Source organism: Salmo trutta, chromosome 28 (genome assembly GCF_901001165.1).
Source record: "Salmo trutta chromosome 28, fSalTru1.1, whole genome shotgun sequence".
In the NCBI taxonomy this organism is placed as follows: domain Eukaryota; kingdom Metazoa; phylum Chordata; class Actinopteri; order Salmoniformes; family Salmonidae; genus Salmo; species Salmo trutta.
In genome coordinates this window covers 37,472,565-37,491,425 of record NC_042984.1, presented here as the reverse complement: position 1 = coordinate 37,491,425, position 18,861 = coordinate 37,472,565, and the positions used below count along the sequence as shown (strand labels likewise).

The 18,861-nt window shown below is 44.8% G+C and overlaps 1 protein-coding gene across 1 annotated transcript in view; it reads left to right on the top strand.

The window, feature by feature from the left end:
• Window positions 1-18,861, top strand: part of LOC115166163 (cadherin-4) — a 363,183-nt gene that overhangs the window by 336,962 nt on the left and 7,360 nt on the right. Inside the window, exons 11-13 of the mRNA XM_029719906.1 lie at window positions 2,620-2,873; window positions 11,998-12,140; window positions 18,320-18,556. Coding sequence (XP_029575766.1) covers window positions 2,620-2,873; window positions 11,998-12,140; window positions 18,320-18,556 — 634 coding nt within the window. The remainder of the gene's footprint in view (window positions 1-2,619; window positions 2,874-11,997; window positions 12,141-18,319; window positions 18,557-18,861) is intronic.

Here is an 18,861-nt window from a genome sequence, read left to right as displayed (position 1 = left end):
ATGTCATCAAACATTGAGCATGTTTGGGATGCTCTGGATTGAGATGTGATATCACAGCCATTGAAGAGGAGTGGGACAACATTCCACAGGCCACAATCAACAGCCTGATCAACTCTATGTGAAGAAGATGTGTCGCGCTGCATGAGGCAAATGGTGGTCACACCAGATACTGACTGGTTTTCTGATCCACGCCCCAACCTTTTTTTAAGGTATCTGTGACCAACAGATGCACATTTGTATTCCCAGTCATGTGAAATCCATAGATTAGGGCCTAATGAATTGATTTTCTTATATGAACTGTAACTCAGTAAAATTGTTGAAATTGTTGCATGTTGCATTTTATATTTTTGTTCAGTGTAGAATACTTTTCCTCACCACTCACTCCCTGATGTAGAATTGAGCAGGCAGGCGGGCGGGCAGCCGTAAGCTGCCGTAGCAACCCCAGGGAGGATATCAGGAAATCATAAATTAAGAGCCAGGAGCAGCGCGAGGAATAGACAGTCTCAACAAGTAAACAGGAAGGCTTTGAGTCTCTCTGGGGAGCGGAGCCGGAATGGCTACCAACTCTAATCGGTTTCACATCAGACAACCTGGAACGCATAGGTAGCAGGGAAACAGGGAAACATCACAGAGCCGCATTTGAATTCTTGTGGTATGTGTTTACTGAGGAGGCCTCTCTGGCTGCTAGTGGAGGCACATCAGCAGAACACACTGACATCTCTCACATGTTTACTGAGACAGCCCACCTGGGACCATCGCTGCTCTGTAAACAAGGACTGAGGTTTTAACCTGCACATGTCACACGTGTAGAGAACTCTCTGGGGAACCAATAAGAACACCAATAAGGAATCCTGGATTAAAACAGAGGCACCACAGAATCACATACAGACAAACATACACACACATGCGCCCGTATGCACACACACAAACACTATTTTGCCTTTAATAAGTCATTAGGATATGTAAATTCAAGAAGCTTGTGATGAACACAGGAAATTATAGGGGTGACTACACACCAGAGAGAAGAAAGGAGAGGAGCGGGAAGGAGGAAGTGAGGAGTAGATGGGAGAGTTGCCAATGAGGAGAGGAGGCAGGGTAGATTATATTAGGAGGAGGGAGGGAAGTGAGGAGAAGGGGGAGCAGGGGAATGGAAGTGCTAGGAGGAGAGGGGATGAAGAGCAGATTCAGGAAGGAGAAGAGGAACGAGAGGGATTGAGTAAAAGGTGGAGGGGGAGATGTAGTGAGTGATGGATCACAGGAAGGAGGTGGAGGCTAGGTTATTGACCTTTAACCCCCTCGTTCTGCTCTCCTCCCTAGGATGTGTGTGTGTTAGTGAGCCTGCAGATATGCCGGACCTCCCTGTGCACTGAACACCACTGGCTATGGATCAAAGAGCTCAGAGTACACCACTGGTTCACTCCACACAGACACACACAAAAGGGCAGGGCACGTACACATAGACAGAAGGGCAGGGCACGTCAACACCAGCCATCTCTTCTTATTACTAGTGCACATACACACATACCCCACCATGGCATCTGTCAGATCCAATCCCCTCATCACCCTGGCTGCTTGATTATGAATGCTTTTTATATCTCTGCCCGTCGTGTCCGTTCGCTTCTAACACTAAGGCGATGCAACACACAGATGTGCTCCAAATCATTACTGTCACAATCAAACCCAGCAGACACCAGCCCCTAGGCGCTAATCATCAACCGTACAGCTAACTGTAATCAGACCGAGCATCACGCAACACCCAACATATTTGTTTGTGTATTTCTGGTTTGAACCTGGGTTTGTGTTGTCTTCATTAAGCCAGCCCAGAGCTGTCGCTCTGTTTTAGGGTCACAGGGCAGATCGCCCTTGTAGGTGGCTGGAGCTAGCCGACACACACACACACACACACACACACACACACACACACACACACACACACACACACACACACACACACACACACACACACACACACACACACACACACACACAGTGAGGAGCTTACCCAGCGTGAACTGAACAGGGAGCGTCAGCCACTACAGCAGCCAGTCCATGAATAGTTTAAGGCCTGCCTAACTCACTCAGTGTTAGCAGGGTAAGTACAGGTAGGGGTATAGAGGTCCCTCTAAGTTTAACGGTAACGTTGTTCAAATTCATCCCAGCTATCGCGGAGCTAACACTGTTCAGCACCAGGACTCAGCTCTCTCTCTCTCGCTCTCTGTGCGTGTTTAACATCGGTAGGTGCAGGATAGAGGGACTGAGGAACTGGAGGAGAATGTTTAAGTGTTCTGGGGATGGGTGGGGGTTACATAGCACCGCGGGTTTGATCCCTCTCTTGTTATTTCTCTCCCGTATATATTTTGTCTCGCCATAGTGCGGGCTTTCTTTCTCCCGGTTTATTCGACCCTTCCTAGTGTTCTCTTATTATCCATCTCTCTCACTCTCTTCTCTCTCGCTACCTCATCATTGATATGTCTTCTTTTTGTATTTGTCTTCCTTTTTCTCCACAGCTTTGCCCCTTTCTCTTTTTCTCTATTTCTCATGTGTGATTGCTATTACCGTTTGGTGGACTGTGAGATGACTAATTGTAACCTAATTATCTCCACCTCTCCTCCTCTCCAGCCGGTGGACTTTGAGCAGAACAGGGCCTTCATGCTGACGGTGGTGGTCAACAACCAGGCCCCGCTGGCAAGTGGGATCCAGTCGTCCCTCCAGTCCACATCTGGGGTCACCATCTCCGTGGTAGACATCAACGAACCGCCCTACTTCCCTACTAACCCCAAGTCCATCCGCTTTGAGGAGGGCGTCCCCGCTGGCACCTCTCTCACCACATTCTCAGCCAGCGACCCTGACCGTTTCATGCAGCAGAGCATCAGGTACTGGACACACACATTTACACACACACGTTTACTAACATACAGACACACACATATTTACACACACACACACACACACACACACACGCGCATGCACGCACACACTCACACTCTCTCCCAACCCTGACTGCTTCCTGAGCAGAGCATTAGGTACAGTGGGGAACTATGCAAACAAACTGTCTCCTCTCTCTCTCTCTCTTAAGATTTCTATGTAAACTCACTGAGCTAAGAGCTGCCCTACCCCCTGTATAAACTAGCAGTAGTGGCATAGTGGCCAGGTGCCATCTTAGGGCTTATTCAGGCTGAAGAGTTGAAGCAAAAAAAATATGTTTTATATAATATGTACATAAGCTTTTTCTATTTATATTAGCAATGGTATGTCACATGCCAAGAGAGAGTTTGGGGGCTTGGCGACGTGACGTGACATGACGTTCTACCTCAATAGCTCACGTTTACTGTAAATATCACAGTAGCCAGTAAGCATGCAAACTATTCAACTAGCTAACATTATGCAAGCAACTTTTCATCGACCATATTACACTCTTGATTTATGCAATAAAACCATATTACAATCTTGAATAATGCAACAAATCACAAGCATGTGCAGATATTTAAAGGTTTCTTTTCTCGTCCATACACTCATTAATTTAGCTGCAAGACAATTACACAGGAAAAGTGGCACAACTGCTAGCTAGCTAGCTAACGTCAACTAACAACATTTGTTTCATCAGGTAGCTAAATTAGCATAGCAAGAATGAACGTTTACCCCTCTCAGACGAATATAAAAGTACAGTAATGTTATCCTACATTGTCAGTCATCACAGAGCTCGGTAGCTAACAAGCTAACCAAATGTCTCCATCCTCCTCACAGGCTACTAATAGCTACTGCATTCAGCTGAATGCTAAAGTCAGCCAACGTTAGCTGAACCATAGCTAGATTGCTTTTTGGCCTACATAGCGTATTGACGTTACCTTAGAACAGGTTTCCCCAAATGGCTGCCCGCGCTGGTTTTATTTGGTCCCCCAATATATTTGGGAGGGGGGTGACATAATACTAAAAACACCACAAAATGTTTTTTTCATTTTGGAAATCTGTTCCCAAGTTTTACCACGCATAATAGAGAGACACGTGATCATATGCAAATGTAACAAGGTTTGAGAAATTCTTATGTTTTAGTCAAATATTATACTGAACAAAATATAAACGCAACATGCACAAATTTCTAAGATTTTACTGAGTTCATAGAAGGAAATCAGTCAATTGAAATAAATTGATCTGTTGGTCACAGATACCTTAAAAAAAAGGTAAGGATCAGAAAACCAATCAGTATCTGGTGTGACCACCATTTGCCTCATGCAGCGCAACACATCTCCTTCGCATAGAGTTGATCAGGCTGTTGATTGTGGGCTTTTGAATGTTGTCCCACTCCTCTTCAATGGCTGTGCGAAGTTGCTGGATATGGCGGAAACTCGAACACGTTGTCATACACGTCGGTCCAGAGCATCCCAAACATGCTCAATTGGTAACATGTCTGGTGAGTATGCAGGCCATGGAAGAACTGGGAAATGTTCAGCGTCCATGAATTGTGTATGAGGTGATGGCGGCGGATGAATGCCACGACAATGGGCCTCAGGATCTAATCAATGGTATTTCTGTGCATTTAAAATGCAATTGTGTTTGTTGTCCATAGCTTATGCCTATGCATACAATAACCCCATCGCCCCCTTGGGGCACTCTGTTCACAACGTTGACATCAGCAAACCGCTCGTCCACACGACTCCATACACGTGGTCTGCGGTTGTGAGGCGTTTTATGGGAGATAAATCAACATTAAATTCTCTGGCAACAGCTCTGGTGGACATTCCTGCAGTATGCATGCCAATTGCGCGCTCCCTCAAAACTTTTTTAGAGTGGCCTTTTATTGTCCCCACCTGTGTACTGATCATGCTCTTTAATCAGTTTCTTGATATGCCACACCTGTCAGGTGGCTGGATTATCTTGGCAAAGGAGAAATGCTCACTAACATGTATGTGAACACATTTGTGCATACAATTTGAGGACTAACACACATATTGCGTTTATATTTTTGTTCAGTGTATATCTGTTTGAGTTTCTTGCGGTCAATTTACAGTCTACAAATTATTTCTAATTATGTTCTGGCCCCCGACCATCCGCTCAACAAAAATCGGCAAGCAACTGAATCTAGTCAATGATCCCTGCCTTAGAGCAAACCATGCTTCATTTCATCAATATCATGCAAATCAGTACATGAAAAAACACATTGCGACTGAAAAAGCTGTTAGTTCACTGAGTTTCTGCTTGCGTTTTCTGCTTGCTTTTGCATTGAAATAAATTCTGGTGTTCCGAGATTCCCTTCAATTTCAGAATAACCGGCTTTTACTTCAATTTAGGTAAAAACTCAATAAAACAAGTCTCTAATATAAGGACAATGCCTATACATTTCATCTCTTTCAAAACCATTATGATTTTTACTGTAGGAGCATTTGGCTCAATGATACAATTCTGTTGAAAGGTTCTCCTGCAACTCTGTAGGAAGGCTCTCCTGCAACCTCCGGCGGTAGTGGTCGAGATGTGACCAGTTCGCAAGTTTACATTGCAGTATTTTCTCTAAATCTGTAGGCAATCTCTCGTAGTGAGAATAGGGCCATATGCGCATGGATACAAAAAGAGAGAGCGACAGAGAGAGAGGGACAGAGAGAGAGGGAGGATGAAAGTGAAATGGGGGCCGTGGTTCTTGGCAGTGTCCATCTCTCAGCAGTCCAGTCTGCCAGTGCTCGGCGCCAGCACAGGGCACTGCGTTAGGAGGGCACGAGGGTTAATGGGGAGCACTGCCCCCTGGGTAACCAGAGCCATGTGTATTCTGAAGGTATAGATAGGACACACACACACACATACAGCATCTGGCCCCTGTTCGAAGGCCTGACACAGCAGTCTGTACACCTGCAGTGTTCCCAGGGCTCTCACACTGTTGGCTGTGAATCTAAACCAACCTTTAAAGGTTGCCTGTGGAGCACAGCAGTGTCTTCACTTCCTCAATGTCAGCTGATTTATGACATGATTATGTTGATTATGATGTAGGAGGGAGGGGCTACTTTTTTCTTTCACACATACTTGCAAGCACGCACATACAGTCACTCACTCACTCAAACATGTGTGCAGTGGTGGAAAAAGTACCCAATTGTCATACTTGATTAAAAGTAAAAATACCTTAATAGAAAATGACTAAAAGTAAAAGTCACCCAGTAAAATACGACTTCAGTAAAAGTCTAAAAGTACTTGGTTTTAAATATACTTAAAGTGGCACTCGGCAGTAGAAACAATAACAAAGTGACATCCCTTACCCCTGTTTCGGTAAAAAGCTGGAGAAATTGAACCACTCTCAAATTCATAAACAGAGCTATGGACTAATCATCCATGATATCAAAATTATAGTTTTAACCATATTGTGAGGCTATATAGTGTTTGTTTGCATTTTCTTTGTTGGCGTAAAACAAGTTTATATTTGTGGATCCGATGGTGTACAACAGTAACATTAAGCTCATGAGGCATTTATAAGTTATATTCTTCAAGAATCAATAGGTACATATCATTCATTTATACGTCCAAAAATGGATGAAGCAACTACTGATTGCCCCTTTAAGTATGAAAAGTAAATAATTTCAAATTCCTTATATTACGGAAACCAGACGGCACCATTTTTTTAAATGTTTTTTTTCATTTACGGATAGCCAGGGGCACACTCCAATACTCAGACATTTCAGGGAAAATGTATGGAGTAAATTATATGTAGTGAAGTAAGAGTACAAGTTCCCCAAAAAATTACTTAAGCAGTACTTTAAAGTATTTTTACTTAAGAACTTTATACAACTGCCAGTGTGTATGTATGGTGTTTGTCTGTATGTTTTCTCCCTGGCTGGGTCAGTCTGGTGACTAAGTGGATGTCTGTGTCTATGAGAGGGCCAGGCCATCAACCCCCCCCCCACATTCATCATCATGTACCCTTTTCCTCTCTCTCTCTGGGACAAAGATCTAAACAAATTTGCCAGTTAATTTCACTGCAAATTAGTGTAAATTATAATTATAATTTAGGAAGACGCCAAAGTCACCAGCTGGGCTCTCTGTCTTGCTGCAGCTCTCTGTCTTTCTCTTCAATCTCTCTTTGCTTTCTCTCTCTCTCTCTCTCCCCCTCCCCCCTTTCCCTCTTTCTCTACCAGTTTTAGTCCGCAGTACATCTTGGAGATAAGTTTGGGTAGCTGAGGCACACCATGTTCTGTCATGGCCTGCTTCACACATTCACACTCTCCCTTTTTCTTTCTCTTCCTTTTTCTTTCTCTTGCTCTTTTCCTCTCTCTCCACCTCTCTCCATCTCTCTTTCTCGCTCTCTCTCTCTCTCTCTCTCGCACACACACACACACACACACACACACACACACACACACACACACACACACACACACACACACAAGCCCTGGCACCTTAACAATCTAGTGGGACAGTTTGCCCACATCAGCCTCCAATGCGGTTTCGTCTGGGATGTCCCGTGTGGCTCAGTTGGTAGAGCATGGTGCTTGCAATGCCAGGGTTGTGGGTTTGATTCCCACAGGGGACCAGTATCAAATCAAATCAAATGTATTTATATAGCCCTTCTTACATCAGCTGATATCTCAAAGTGCTGTACAGAAACCCAGCCTAAAACCCCAAACAGCAAGCAATGCAGGTGTAGAAGCACAGTGGCAAGGAAAAACTCCCAAGAAAGGCCAAAACCTAGGAAGAAACCTAGAGAGGAACCAGGCTATGAGGGGTGGCCAGTCCTCTTCTGGCTGTGCCGGGTGGAGATTATAACAGCACATGGCCTAGATGTTCAAATGTTCATAAATGACCAGCATGGTCTAATAATCATAGTGGTTGTCGAGGGTGCAACAAGTCAGTAACACAAGAGTAAGTGTCAGTTGGCTTTTTCATAGCCGATCTTTGAGAGTATCTCTACCGCTCCTGCTGTCTCTAGAGAGTTGAAAACAGCAGGTCTGGGACAGGTAGCACGTCTGGTGAATAGGTCAGGGTTCCAGCAGGTCTGGGACAGCAGGTCTGGGACACGTAGCACGTCCGGTGAACAGGTCAGGGTTCCATAGCTGCAAGCAGAACAGTTGGACCTGGAGCAGCAGCACGGCCAGGTGAACTGGGGATGGCAAGGAGTCATCAAACCAGGTAGTCCTGAGGCATGGTCCTAGGGCTCAGGTCCTCCGAGAGAGAGAAAGAAAGAAAGAGAAAGAGAGAATTAGAGAGAGCATATTTAAATTCACACAGGACACCGGAAAAGACAAGAGAAATACTCCAGATGTGACAGACTGAGCCTAGCCCCCCGACACATAAACTACTACAGCATAAATACTGGAGGCTGAGACAGGAGGGGTCAGGATGAAAATATATGCACTCTGAATAAGAGCGTCTGCTAAATGACAAGAATTTTAATCTGTATTGAATTCCTATAGAGTGAGAGGCATAAAAGGCATCAGGCTGGGATCATGCAGGGAAACTAATCACTTGGATTCTTATTCCTCAAAGGAAATGTAATCATACATAATGAATGTGTGCTAAGTCACGCCAATCAACCAAACCATGTATTATCCTGTTTGTAGTCAGTCGTTACACTCCGTCCTCACAATCAGACACAGGGGAACAGAAACCATGCAAAGTTTTGATGGGGGTTTTATCTGTAGTTTTTTGTTTTGTTATCAGTTGAAACTTTTGATCGGAAACCCCTCTTCTTAGTAGCCAGTGAGAAGAGTTCGTGTCTATTGACTAGCTAGCAATTTGTCACGACTGATTTTTGGTGACTGGTTTTAGACACAACTCCCTTTGTATGTGTGACTACTGCCAGGTTCAAAGATCAGAGATCTCTCTATGTGACTGAGGGAGACCAGGAAAAAATGTAATGTGAGTGTAGGAAAGAGGAAGGGTGCTGCTGAATAAAGAGAAAGGAAAAGGTAATGAACAAGAGAGTGAGAGAAGGAAAAGCAGGGGCCGGCGAGGTTTGGAGAGTTGAGAGAGGGAAGAGGGGAAGTCAGGACCAGAACTTGACAGTTTTTCTTTAGACTAATGGCAGGCAGTGAGTTCTAGGGGTGGTTGAGGGGAGGACAGAGGCCAGGGTATGGGGGAATGGAGGGAGAAAGAGGGGGAGGCTTGGAGGGAGGAATCAGGCATTACCTGTCAGAGCCAGACGAGCAAGGCGAGGTGTGGGATTGGAGTTGCACGCATAAATGATTACCCAGACCACCCTGCATGGGCTGGAGGAAGGATAGGAGGACATGCATTTTTGATTATCAAGGACAGGCTTTGAAAAAATACATTTTCTTCCGCTACCACTACTATCGCTAACCCCAACAGACTTCATACTAGATCGTATTCACTCCTCACACCCACTTACCAGTACCACAAAGCTGTATATGCATAGAGAGACTGATCAAGGTAGTATGCAGACAATGGAATTATGCAGCTTGAATATTAAGACTTAATATAACTTGTACCTCTCCTTGGTGTCTTTCAAAGCACCAGAGCTAATAATGGCTGTCAGTTCCAGACAGTATAGAATCAATAAGAACCAAAGAAATGAAATTAGAAAACTGCCCACCAACCTTTTTCACTAGGTTTTGATATCAGCAACGAAATCATAGAATTGACTCTGGCCAACCAAGCCAGATTATTGTTACTTGAAAAGTGCTTTTCCCAGTCGTGTACTGTTAGGTCAGTTGGAGAAGGCAGCAGTAGTCTGTGTTTTCCTGGGGATGGTTGTTTCACACACTGACTCACTCATCAGCTGCTGTGTTTGGGTCTTGTTGAATGTGTATGTTTATTTCGTGTGTGTGCAAATCACGTGGGATCGTAAAAAGTTGGCGGTGGGTGACTCCGATCCGTTGGGTAGATTTAGCTCTGCGGCAGTTTTGTAACGTATCAATGTCTGTCACTGCGGTAAACCCAGTCATCCCAACAGAAACAGGAAGTCACACTTCATTAGCTGACTGCTATGGCGACTGCCAATCACCCAGGCAGTGTGATTGGCTCACAGTGTGGCATGACAATAATGCGGTACGACGAAGCAAAAGCCAGCACAGCTTTCCCTTAGATCTGACACATCGTCCTCCTTTAGAGCTGACAGTCACATGAAATCCCAGCTGAAAATCTGACATTCAAACTAGAAATTAATTAAGAGGAAGTGATGTTTAACACGAGCCGCCGAGATTGAGATCTGCACTCAGGACCCACTGAGGTGCCCTTAATGTGCCCGATTGTTTAAAGAAAATGTCTAATTACACACCCGATCGTCTCTTCAATGCGGGGGGAAATTGGCTTGCGTTGGAGTGCTATTAGGCACTTAATAAACTTGATCTAAGTTTTATTTTAACTGTGTTAGGCACTGTTTGGGGGATTTAATTAATGAGTAATGTTCGAGCGTCTGGCTCTGGGGAGCAGACCTTTTGTGTAATGTCTTTTATCATCACAGACCTCTAACTTTTAATGTTACCAGATAAGGGAGGGGGAGAGAGGGATGACAGAGGACAGGACCATAATGGAGGTGAGGGGCGAAAGGGTCTCTTTCCCCCTCGCTACCTCTTTATTTCTCTATTTCCTGCTCACCCACTCCAGCCTCAGCTTCTCCCTCTCCTTCTCAGGTGTGACTGCCCTCCACTGGAGACCCAGAGTACAACCTGGACCTGCCTCCACAGACATACAGAGACCTAGGGAGAGAAGAAACCGTAGATAAAAAGAGCAAGACTGATGGATACATGCATACACAGACTGTAACAAGGTTATTTCATGTTCATGAATGTAGCATTTTACCTAATGAAACCCATAGCGGGTGGTAACTGTAACAAAAGGCATACAAGTTTAAGAGATTACGTTACCCCCAGGGAGCCCATTGCGGGTGGTAACAACAGAAACACGGTAGCTTTAATCACGTCAGGTGAATGTCACAAAACAAGGTTGATATATTCACGTCAGGGGAATTTGGCGGAAAGTGTCAGCTTAATTGCACTTGCAACACACCTTGTTATTGCATTTTTGTTTTCGAGCGTTGCACTTGCATAGTAGAGAGAGAGCGAGAGAGAGAGAGACTGTTCTATAAAGCCAAACATCTTACATCAGATTCCATGGGCAGTAAGCTTCAGCAGCTTCCGAATAAAGTTAGCTACTGTCTTTCTCCTCTCCCTCTCGCTCTGTCTTTTATCCCTGCCCCCCTCTGTGCAGGCCACGCTCCCTCCCCAGTAGTTATTTCACAGGCTGCCAGTTCCAGTCTGCGGGTAGCTGCTCGCCACGCTGACCACTCGGCAGTGTGGAAATGTCATCCCTCTCATCCCATTCCCAAGGCCGTGTAGAGCCTGGGATATAGCCCACTAGCCTGCTGGGAAAATCCCCACATCTTCTCAACAGGGGAGAGATTACTCCCTCCATCCCTCTCTCTTTCCATCGCTCTATCCCTATAGTTAGACCTTCTCTCCAGCCCACTTACCGTAGTGCAGGCCTACGGGAACATGGTATACATGGTTAGAGAGCCTGAGGGAGAGGGTATGAGTATTAGGCATGGAGGCCTGTTTGCAGGTGTGAATGTGTTCTCTACATCAGTGCATATGAAACACTGAGAGAGAGAGAGAGAGAGAGAGAGAGAGAGAGAGAGAGAGAGAGAGAGAGAGAACCCAGGTAGATATCCACACAGGGATTTCTGGGTAAATCGTGGAGATGATACCCTTATTCTTCTCCCTCCTATCTTGGAATAATACCTTCAGCTGCTCCCCTATCCTCACAACCCCCCCCCCCCCCCCCCCTTACTCTCATACACATTTCCATAGTTACAGTGTTTACAATAACAGAATTAGCTCCAGCGCCTGGTATAGGGATGTGGAAAATTGACTGTAAGCTACAGGCTGCATACAACTGAACAGCACTTTTGAAAGTGATGTCCATTCCATTGATTTAGTCTACATATGTTAACCGCTGTCTAAACCTGCTACCTTCCTCCTCTTCGCAGATAAAGAGTGAGTCTACACCATTTCTTTGAACCTGTTAGTCTTACCTCCTTCTCTCCTCCTCCTCCTCCTGTCTGTCCAGGTATTCTAAGCTGGCTGACCCAGCTGACTGGCTGTCCATCAACAACACCAACGGTCAGATCATCACCACGGCAACCCTGGACAGAGAGTCCATCTACGTCAAAAACAACATTTATGAAGCCACCTTCCTCGCAGTTGACAATGGTGAGACCCATTGTGTGTGTGTGTGTGTGTGTGTGTGTGTGTGTGTGTGTGTGTGTGTGTGTGTGTGTGTGTGTGTGTGGCAGAAAAAGAGAGAGACTGAGAGAAAGAAGAGAGGAGGTGAGGAGGATAGAGGTGGGCCCAGAGAGACCAACCTAAAGCTGAATTAGAGCTGAGACTCCTGGTTACAGAGAGCTAGCCATGCTGTATTGACCTGTTCTCCTTTCTTCCCTCACTTCACCTCTCCTCCTCTCTTTCTTTCTCCTTTGCCCATCCACTGCAATGAGTGTGACACATCCAGTTTGCTCTGCCACCCAGTTCAAGCTTGAGCTTAGCCGAGCACAAACTCAATCACAGCAAACAAACAACTCTTGTTTTTTCTCATGCGGAAGCAAACAGAATGCTTTTCCCCTCCCAAAGTGCCTTATCAGTGACGTGCAGTGCATTGGTGTGTTTACCTAAAGTTGGGATGGCTTTGAAGAATGATTGACACTGCCTGTGCGTGTGTGTGTGCGTGTGTGAGTGAGCGTGTTCCCAGTGATTGACAACGTCAGAGACCGTGATGTGTAACTTCCTGTGTTGTTTTCTACAGCGGGGGTAGGAAAGTGTCCCAGCTAGCACATCACGTTCTGAGAACCATATGTTTCTTAGAGCTTGGTTGTCCTATGGTTATTTTTGCATACAACCTTCCTACAACATTCTGGGAATAGTGAAGGACACTCAGCTAGCACATAGCGTTTTGAGAACCATATGTTTCTTAGGTGGGAATTTCAGAACTTCAGCATAACATTTTCTACAGGTTTCCTTGTGGTTTTATTTAAAGTCATGTTCTCAGAAAGTTCAGAGAATGTTAAGAAACAACGTTCTTTTGTGGGAATTTCAGTACTTCAGCTTAACATTTGACAGGTTTCCATGGTTCTATTTAAAATAATGTTCTCTGAACATTAAGAAACTTTTCCATAACAAGCACAAGAAAACATTAGTAGCATTCAAAGAACAATTTAAGAATATTATTTTGGAACGTATACATTCCATTCTCAACGTTCACAAAACTGTGTTCAGGTGTGTTGGCCGCAGCAACTAATTGGCCACACCTGATCTTAATGAGTGCGTGTTTCCTTTGAAATTGGGTCTGTTTGAATAGACTAAAATGAAAAGCTTTGTATGAGTAAAAACAACATGTCATGCTAGCTCCTTCCTGGTGGCACAGTGGACTCATTCCATGTATAGAGAAGAGAAGATCATAGGTTGCAATCTCACTGACACCATGCCACAAAAAAAATACATGTGTTTGCATGATTAATGCCAAAGTAAATTAATGTCCATGTGTCCTATCTGTGCTTGTCGTTCAAAACAGTTAACTCAAACTAAGCTAGCAGTGTTATTAAAAATCTTATTGGAACATGTTCTCAGAACATTATTTAATTACCTTCAAATAACCTTTAATTTCCGTTCTCAGAACTTTAATAAAACTTCCCAGGAAAACTTTCAGGGAACCGTAGTAAAATGTTCTCAGAACGTCCCCTAAAAATGTACATTCCAAGAACAGGCAAAATTTTCTCTTCCGTTCTCAGCACATTTAAAAAAAAAAGTTCAGTTTTACCGGTCAGAAAACTTACGGCTTCGTTCTCAGAACCTCCAAGGAACCAAATGTGCTACCTGGGGTGGGATTAGACAGCAAACCCATTAGGGCTGACACGCTCCCGTCATTTCCATGCCTCTGTCTCTCTTTTTCTCCTTTCCCTTCTCCTTTTCCATTACTCATTCTCTGTCCCTGTCTCTCTCCTTACAAACTTTTTGAAAGCCCTCTGACCCTATGAGAGTTGCTTGTGACGTGTTTTCTCTGCACTCCGCTTCTGTCTCCACCTCTGTCGCTCCCCTCTCATCATGTAGAGGTAGCCCAGTTTTGAGGTAACCCTAATTGCTCCTGCAAGTCTCTGTGGATAAGAGCATCTACTAAATGACTACATTGTGTGTGTGTGTGTGTGTGTGTGTGTGTGTGTGTGTGTGTGTGTGTGTGTGTGTGTGTGTGTGTGTGTGTGTGTGTGTTCGTTGCAGACTGTGTGGGTGTAGGGGGAGTGTCTGTAGCAATAATGTGTGAGGGATTATGGTAAAAAGCACTGGGGGTTGTGGGAGGAAGGGAAGATGAGAGGAGTGGGCAGAAACAGAAAGAGGGGGAGGACAGTATTTGGGAGAGAAACACTGTCAGAGAGAGCTACCATATTATCATGGCTGTCACCACCAAATCACCTACACACGTCTGTTTTAACCCACCTATGTATTTGTTTATTTCCTTTTTTAAAGAACATAAGGGGCGCTTGCTAGAAGTCCTTTCTTCACGCCTGAAGTCTTTCAGCTGACATCAAGAAAAAAAACTAATACAAATCCTTTTGAGGAATTTACACAAACATAATTATTTATTTAGCTGGTTAAAACCCCCATAATTCTCCTATCAGCCTCAGCAAGCTGCTTCCACATGTCCCCCATACATGACTGGGATTAACTCACTAAACCACCAGACAGAGGAAGCCTTCCAGTCTGTGTGTGTGTGTGTGTGCGTGTGTGCGTGCGTGCGTGCGCGTGTGTGCGTGTGTGTGTGCATGCGTGTGCTTAGGCTATGTGGTGTGTGTCTTACCACTCTTCACTCACAAGTAGCTTCTTTGTTCCAGTAGAAAAGGTAGGGAGTAGAGATTGAAACGGTAGGACTATGCAGTGGAGTGAAATTAGGGACACAGTATCCATAGTGCTGTGGGCAGCGCTGGAGGTTTAGCCATGTAGTCATCTGAGCAGTGAAGGTAGCGGGAGTCACACACAGACTAGTCTAGGAGGAACTCATCTCCCGGACTTCGATGGAATGAGAACATACAATATGGTCCGTCTGTCGCTAGGTAGACCACAGAGAACGGAGAACAGCGACCAGGTTTTATTTACACACCTCTGTTTATTGTGGATATGGTCATCATAGGAGTATTGGAGACTGGTACTGTACAACAGAAAACATTGAAATGATAGTCTCCCCGTGGTAAATGTAATTCCTCCTTTGACCACTTCGGCTGTCAGTTAGCCAGCTTCCCGCTGTTGCTGCTAAATGTCTAAAGGTTATGAATTCGTAAATGATGTATATGATCATGACTGCAGGAAACAAGGTATGCCAATATCCCTATCTGCAACCCACACTTTTATTTGACTGGGTTTCTCTGCTTCAGGGGTTTTCTGTGGCCTACTCTAAGTCAACCTTATTACTGTCCTGTTCAAGCTATCCTTCTCTGCTACCCCTCTCCCTCTCTCCATCTCTTTTCCCGCTCCTATCTGGTTCTCTTTATTTCCCTCTCACTCTCCACCTCAATGTCAAATGTCTTGCACCGTTGCCGAGTTTAATCGCCAGATCTGTGAGCTTTACATAAATCTTTTTTAAATCTTCTCAATTGGGATTAGGTCTAGACCAGGCCTGGGCAACTCCAGTCCTCTGGGGCCTGATTGGTGTCACACTTTTCCCCTATCACTAGTAATCACACCTGATTTAAACTAATTGCTGAAGATCATGATTAGTTGATTATTGGTGTGGAGCAAAAGTATGACACCAATCAGGCCCCCGAGGACTGGAGTTGCCCAGGCCTGACCTAGACCTAATCCCAATTGAGATGTTTTGTCAGGACTTGAAACGAGCAGTTCATGCTTGAAATCCCACAAATGTCGCTAAGTTAAAGCAGTTCTGCATGCAAGAGTAGGAGAAAATTCCAACAACTACTAGAAGCATTTGGTTGAAGTCATTGCAGATAAAGCTGGCACAACCAGTTATTGAGTGTAAGGGGGCAATTACTTTTTCACACATGGGAATTGGGTGTTGCGTACAGTGCCTTTGGAAAGTATTCAGACCCCTTGACTTTTTCCAGATTTTGTTACGTTACAGCCTTATTCTAAAATAGATCTACACACAATACCCAATAATGACAAAGCGAAAATACGTTGTTTGAAATGTTTAAAAATGTATTTGAAATAAAAAATGGAAATACCTTATTTACATAAGTATTCAGACCCTTTGCTATGAGACTCGAAGTTGAGCCCAGGTGGATCCTGTTTCCATTGATCATCCTTGATGTTTCTACAATTTCATTGGACTCCACTTGTGGTAAATTCAATTGATGGGACATGATTTGGAAAGGCACACACATGTCTACAGTCTACAGTCCCACAGTTGACAGTGCAGCTTTGAGCAAAAACCAGGCCATGAGGTCGAAGAAATTGTCCGTAGAGCTACGAGACAGGATTGTGTCGAGGAACAGATCTGGGGAAGGGTACGAAAAAGTTTCTGCAGCATTGAAGGTACCCAAGAACACAATGGACTCCATCATTCTTAAATGGAAGAAGTTTGGAACCACCAAGACTCTTCCTAGAGCTGGCCGCCTGGCCAAACTGAGCAATCGGGGGAGAAGGGCCTTGGTTAGGGAGGTGACCAAGAACCCAATGGTCACACTGACAGAGGTCTAGAGTTCCTCTGTGGAGATGGGAGAACCTTCCAGAAGGACAACCATCTCTCCAGCAATCAGGCCTTTATGGTAGAATGGCCAGACTGAAGCCACTTTTTAGTAATGACAGCCCGCTTGGAGTTTGCAAAAAAAGGCACCTAAAGGACTATCAGACCATGAGAAACAAGATTCTCTGGTCTGATGAAACCAAGATTGAACACTTTGGCCTGAATGCCAAGTGTCACGTCCGGGGGAAACCTGGCACCATCCCTACGGTGAAGCATGGTGGTGGCAACATCATGCTGTGGAGATGTTTTTCAGTGGCAGGGACTGGGAGACTAGTCAGGATCGAGGGAAAGATGAATGGAGCAAAGTGCAGAGAAAACCTGCTCCAGAGCTCTCAGAACCTCAGACTGGGGCGAAGGTTTACCTTCCAACAGGACAACGACCCTAAGCACACAGCCAAGACAACACAGGAGTGGCTGCGGGACAAGTCTCTGAATGTCCTTGAGTGGCCCAGCCAGAGCCCGGACTTGAATCTGATCGAACATCTCTGGTGAGACCTGAAAATAGCTGTGTAGTGACGCTCCCCATCCAACCTGACAGAGCTTGAGAGGATCTGCAGAGAAGAATGGGAGACACTCCCCAAATACAGGTGTGCCAAGCTTGTAGCATCATACCCAAGAAGAATCAAGGCTGTAATCACTGCCAAAGGTGCTTCAACAAAGTACTGAGTAAATGGTCTGAATACTTATGTTAATGTGATGGGGAAGGTTATATGTTTTTATAAATTTGCAAAACTTTCTAAAAATCTGTTTTTGCTTTGTCATTATGCGGTATTTTGTGTAGATTGATGAGGGGGGGAAAAAACATGTAATCAATTTTAGAATAAGGCTGTTACGTAACAAAATGTGGAAAAAGTCAAGGGGTCTGAATACTTTCCGAAGGCACTGTAAGTTTGTTAAATAAATAAATGAAATAAGTATCCATTTTTTTTGTTACTTGTAAATTCAGGTTTCTTTTATTTAATATTAGTTTTTGGTTGAAGATCTGATAATATTCAGTATCAAAAATACGCAAAGATAGAGACGATCAGAAAGGGGGCAAATACTTTTTCACGGCACTGTGAGAGTCAGGGGGGGATAGGGGAGCAGCTGAAGGTATTATTCCAAGATAGGAGGGAGAAGAATAAAGATATCATCTCCACGATTTACCCAGAAATCTCTGTGGATATCTGCCTGGGTTCTCCACGCTCTCTCTCTCTCTCTCTCTCATTACAGGAGATACATCTCGCTATCTAGTTCTCTCTCTCTTTCCGTCATTCTCGCCATCTCATCCATGCAGTCTCCCTTTATTTGCTTTCTCCCAGTCGCCACTTCTTCTTTCTTTTTCTCTAGTTTTCTCAATTCATCTTCCTACCCCATCCTTCTCTATCTCCTCTCTCTCTTTCCCTCTGTTCCCTGCAAGTCATTGTTTTGTTGGGGTATTGTTTGAAAGGGCTGTGAGTGCTCTTATCAGTGTGCGTGTGTATGGCTTTGCGGTCATGTGTGGCCGTGAGTGTTTGCTTAACAATAATAATAACTCTTCCCTTACCTCATCTCCCCCTATCCTCTTCCTCTCCTCTCCTTTCCTCCACTCCACCCCTCTCCTACCTCTTCTTCTTCGCCCTCTCTTCCCTCCCTCTTCTCCTCTCCACCTCTCCTGTCCCCCTCCCAGGCTCTCCCATGGCCAGTGGTACAGGGACCCTCCAGATCTATCTGATAGATGTGAATGACAACGCTCCGTCTCTGCTGCCCCGCGAGTCTCAGATCTGTGAGCGCATCAACCGTAACGCCGGCATCAACATCACGGCTGCAGACACAGACACGGACCCCAACGTAGGCCCTTTCGTCTTCGAACTGCCCACGTTCCCTGCTAGCATACGACGCAACTGGACAGTGTCACGTCTCAACGGTAAGGGGACGGGACCGGCAGGGGTAGATGAGGGTTGGCCGATGATTGGCTGAATACCCTGGGCGCAAGGTGGTTGGAGTTGTTAACAAAGTTAATGACAGAAATATGATGCCAAGTTTCTTTGACAAGAAATATACACATATTTTACTTTTGCATGTCAAAAACCGAATGACCACTGCTGCACATGCTGCCACTGTTTTCAACAGATTCATTTATACTATATGAAGGAACGAGTGCACCAGGGAGAATGATCGTCTCTAGTTACTACACCTACAAAGTCATAAAGCCCACCTATTTCTACAGTT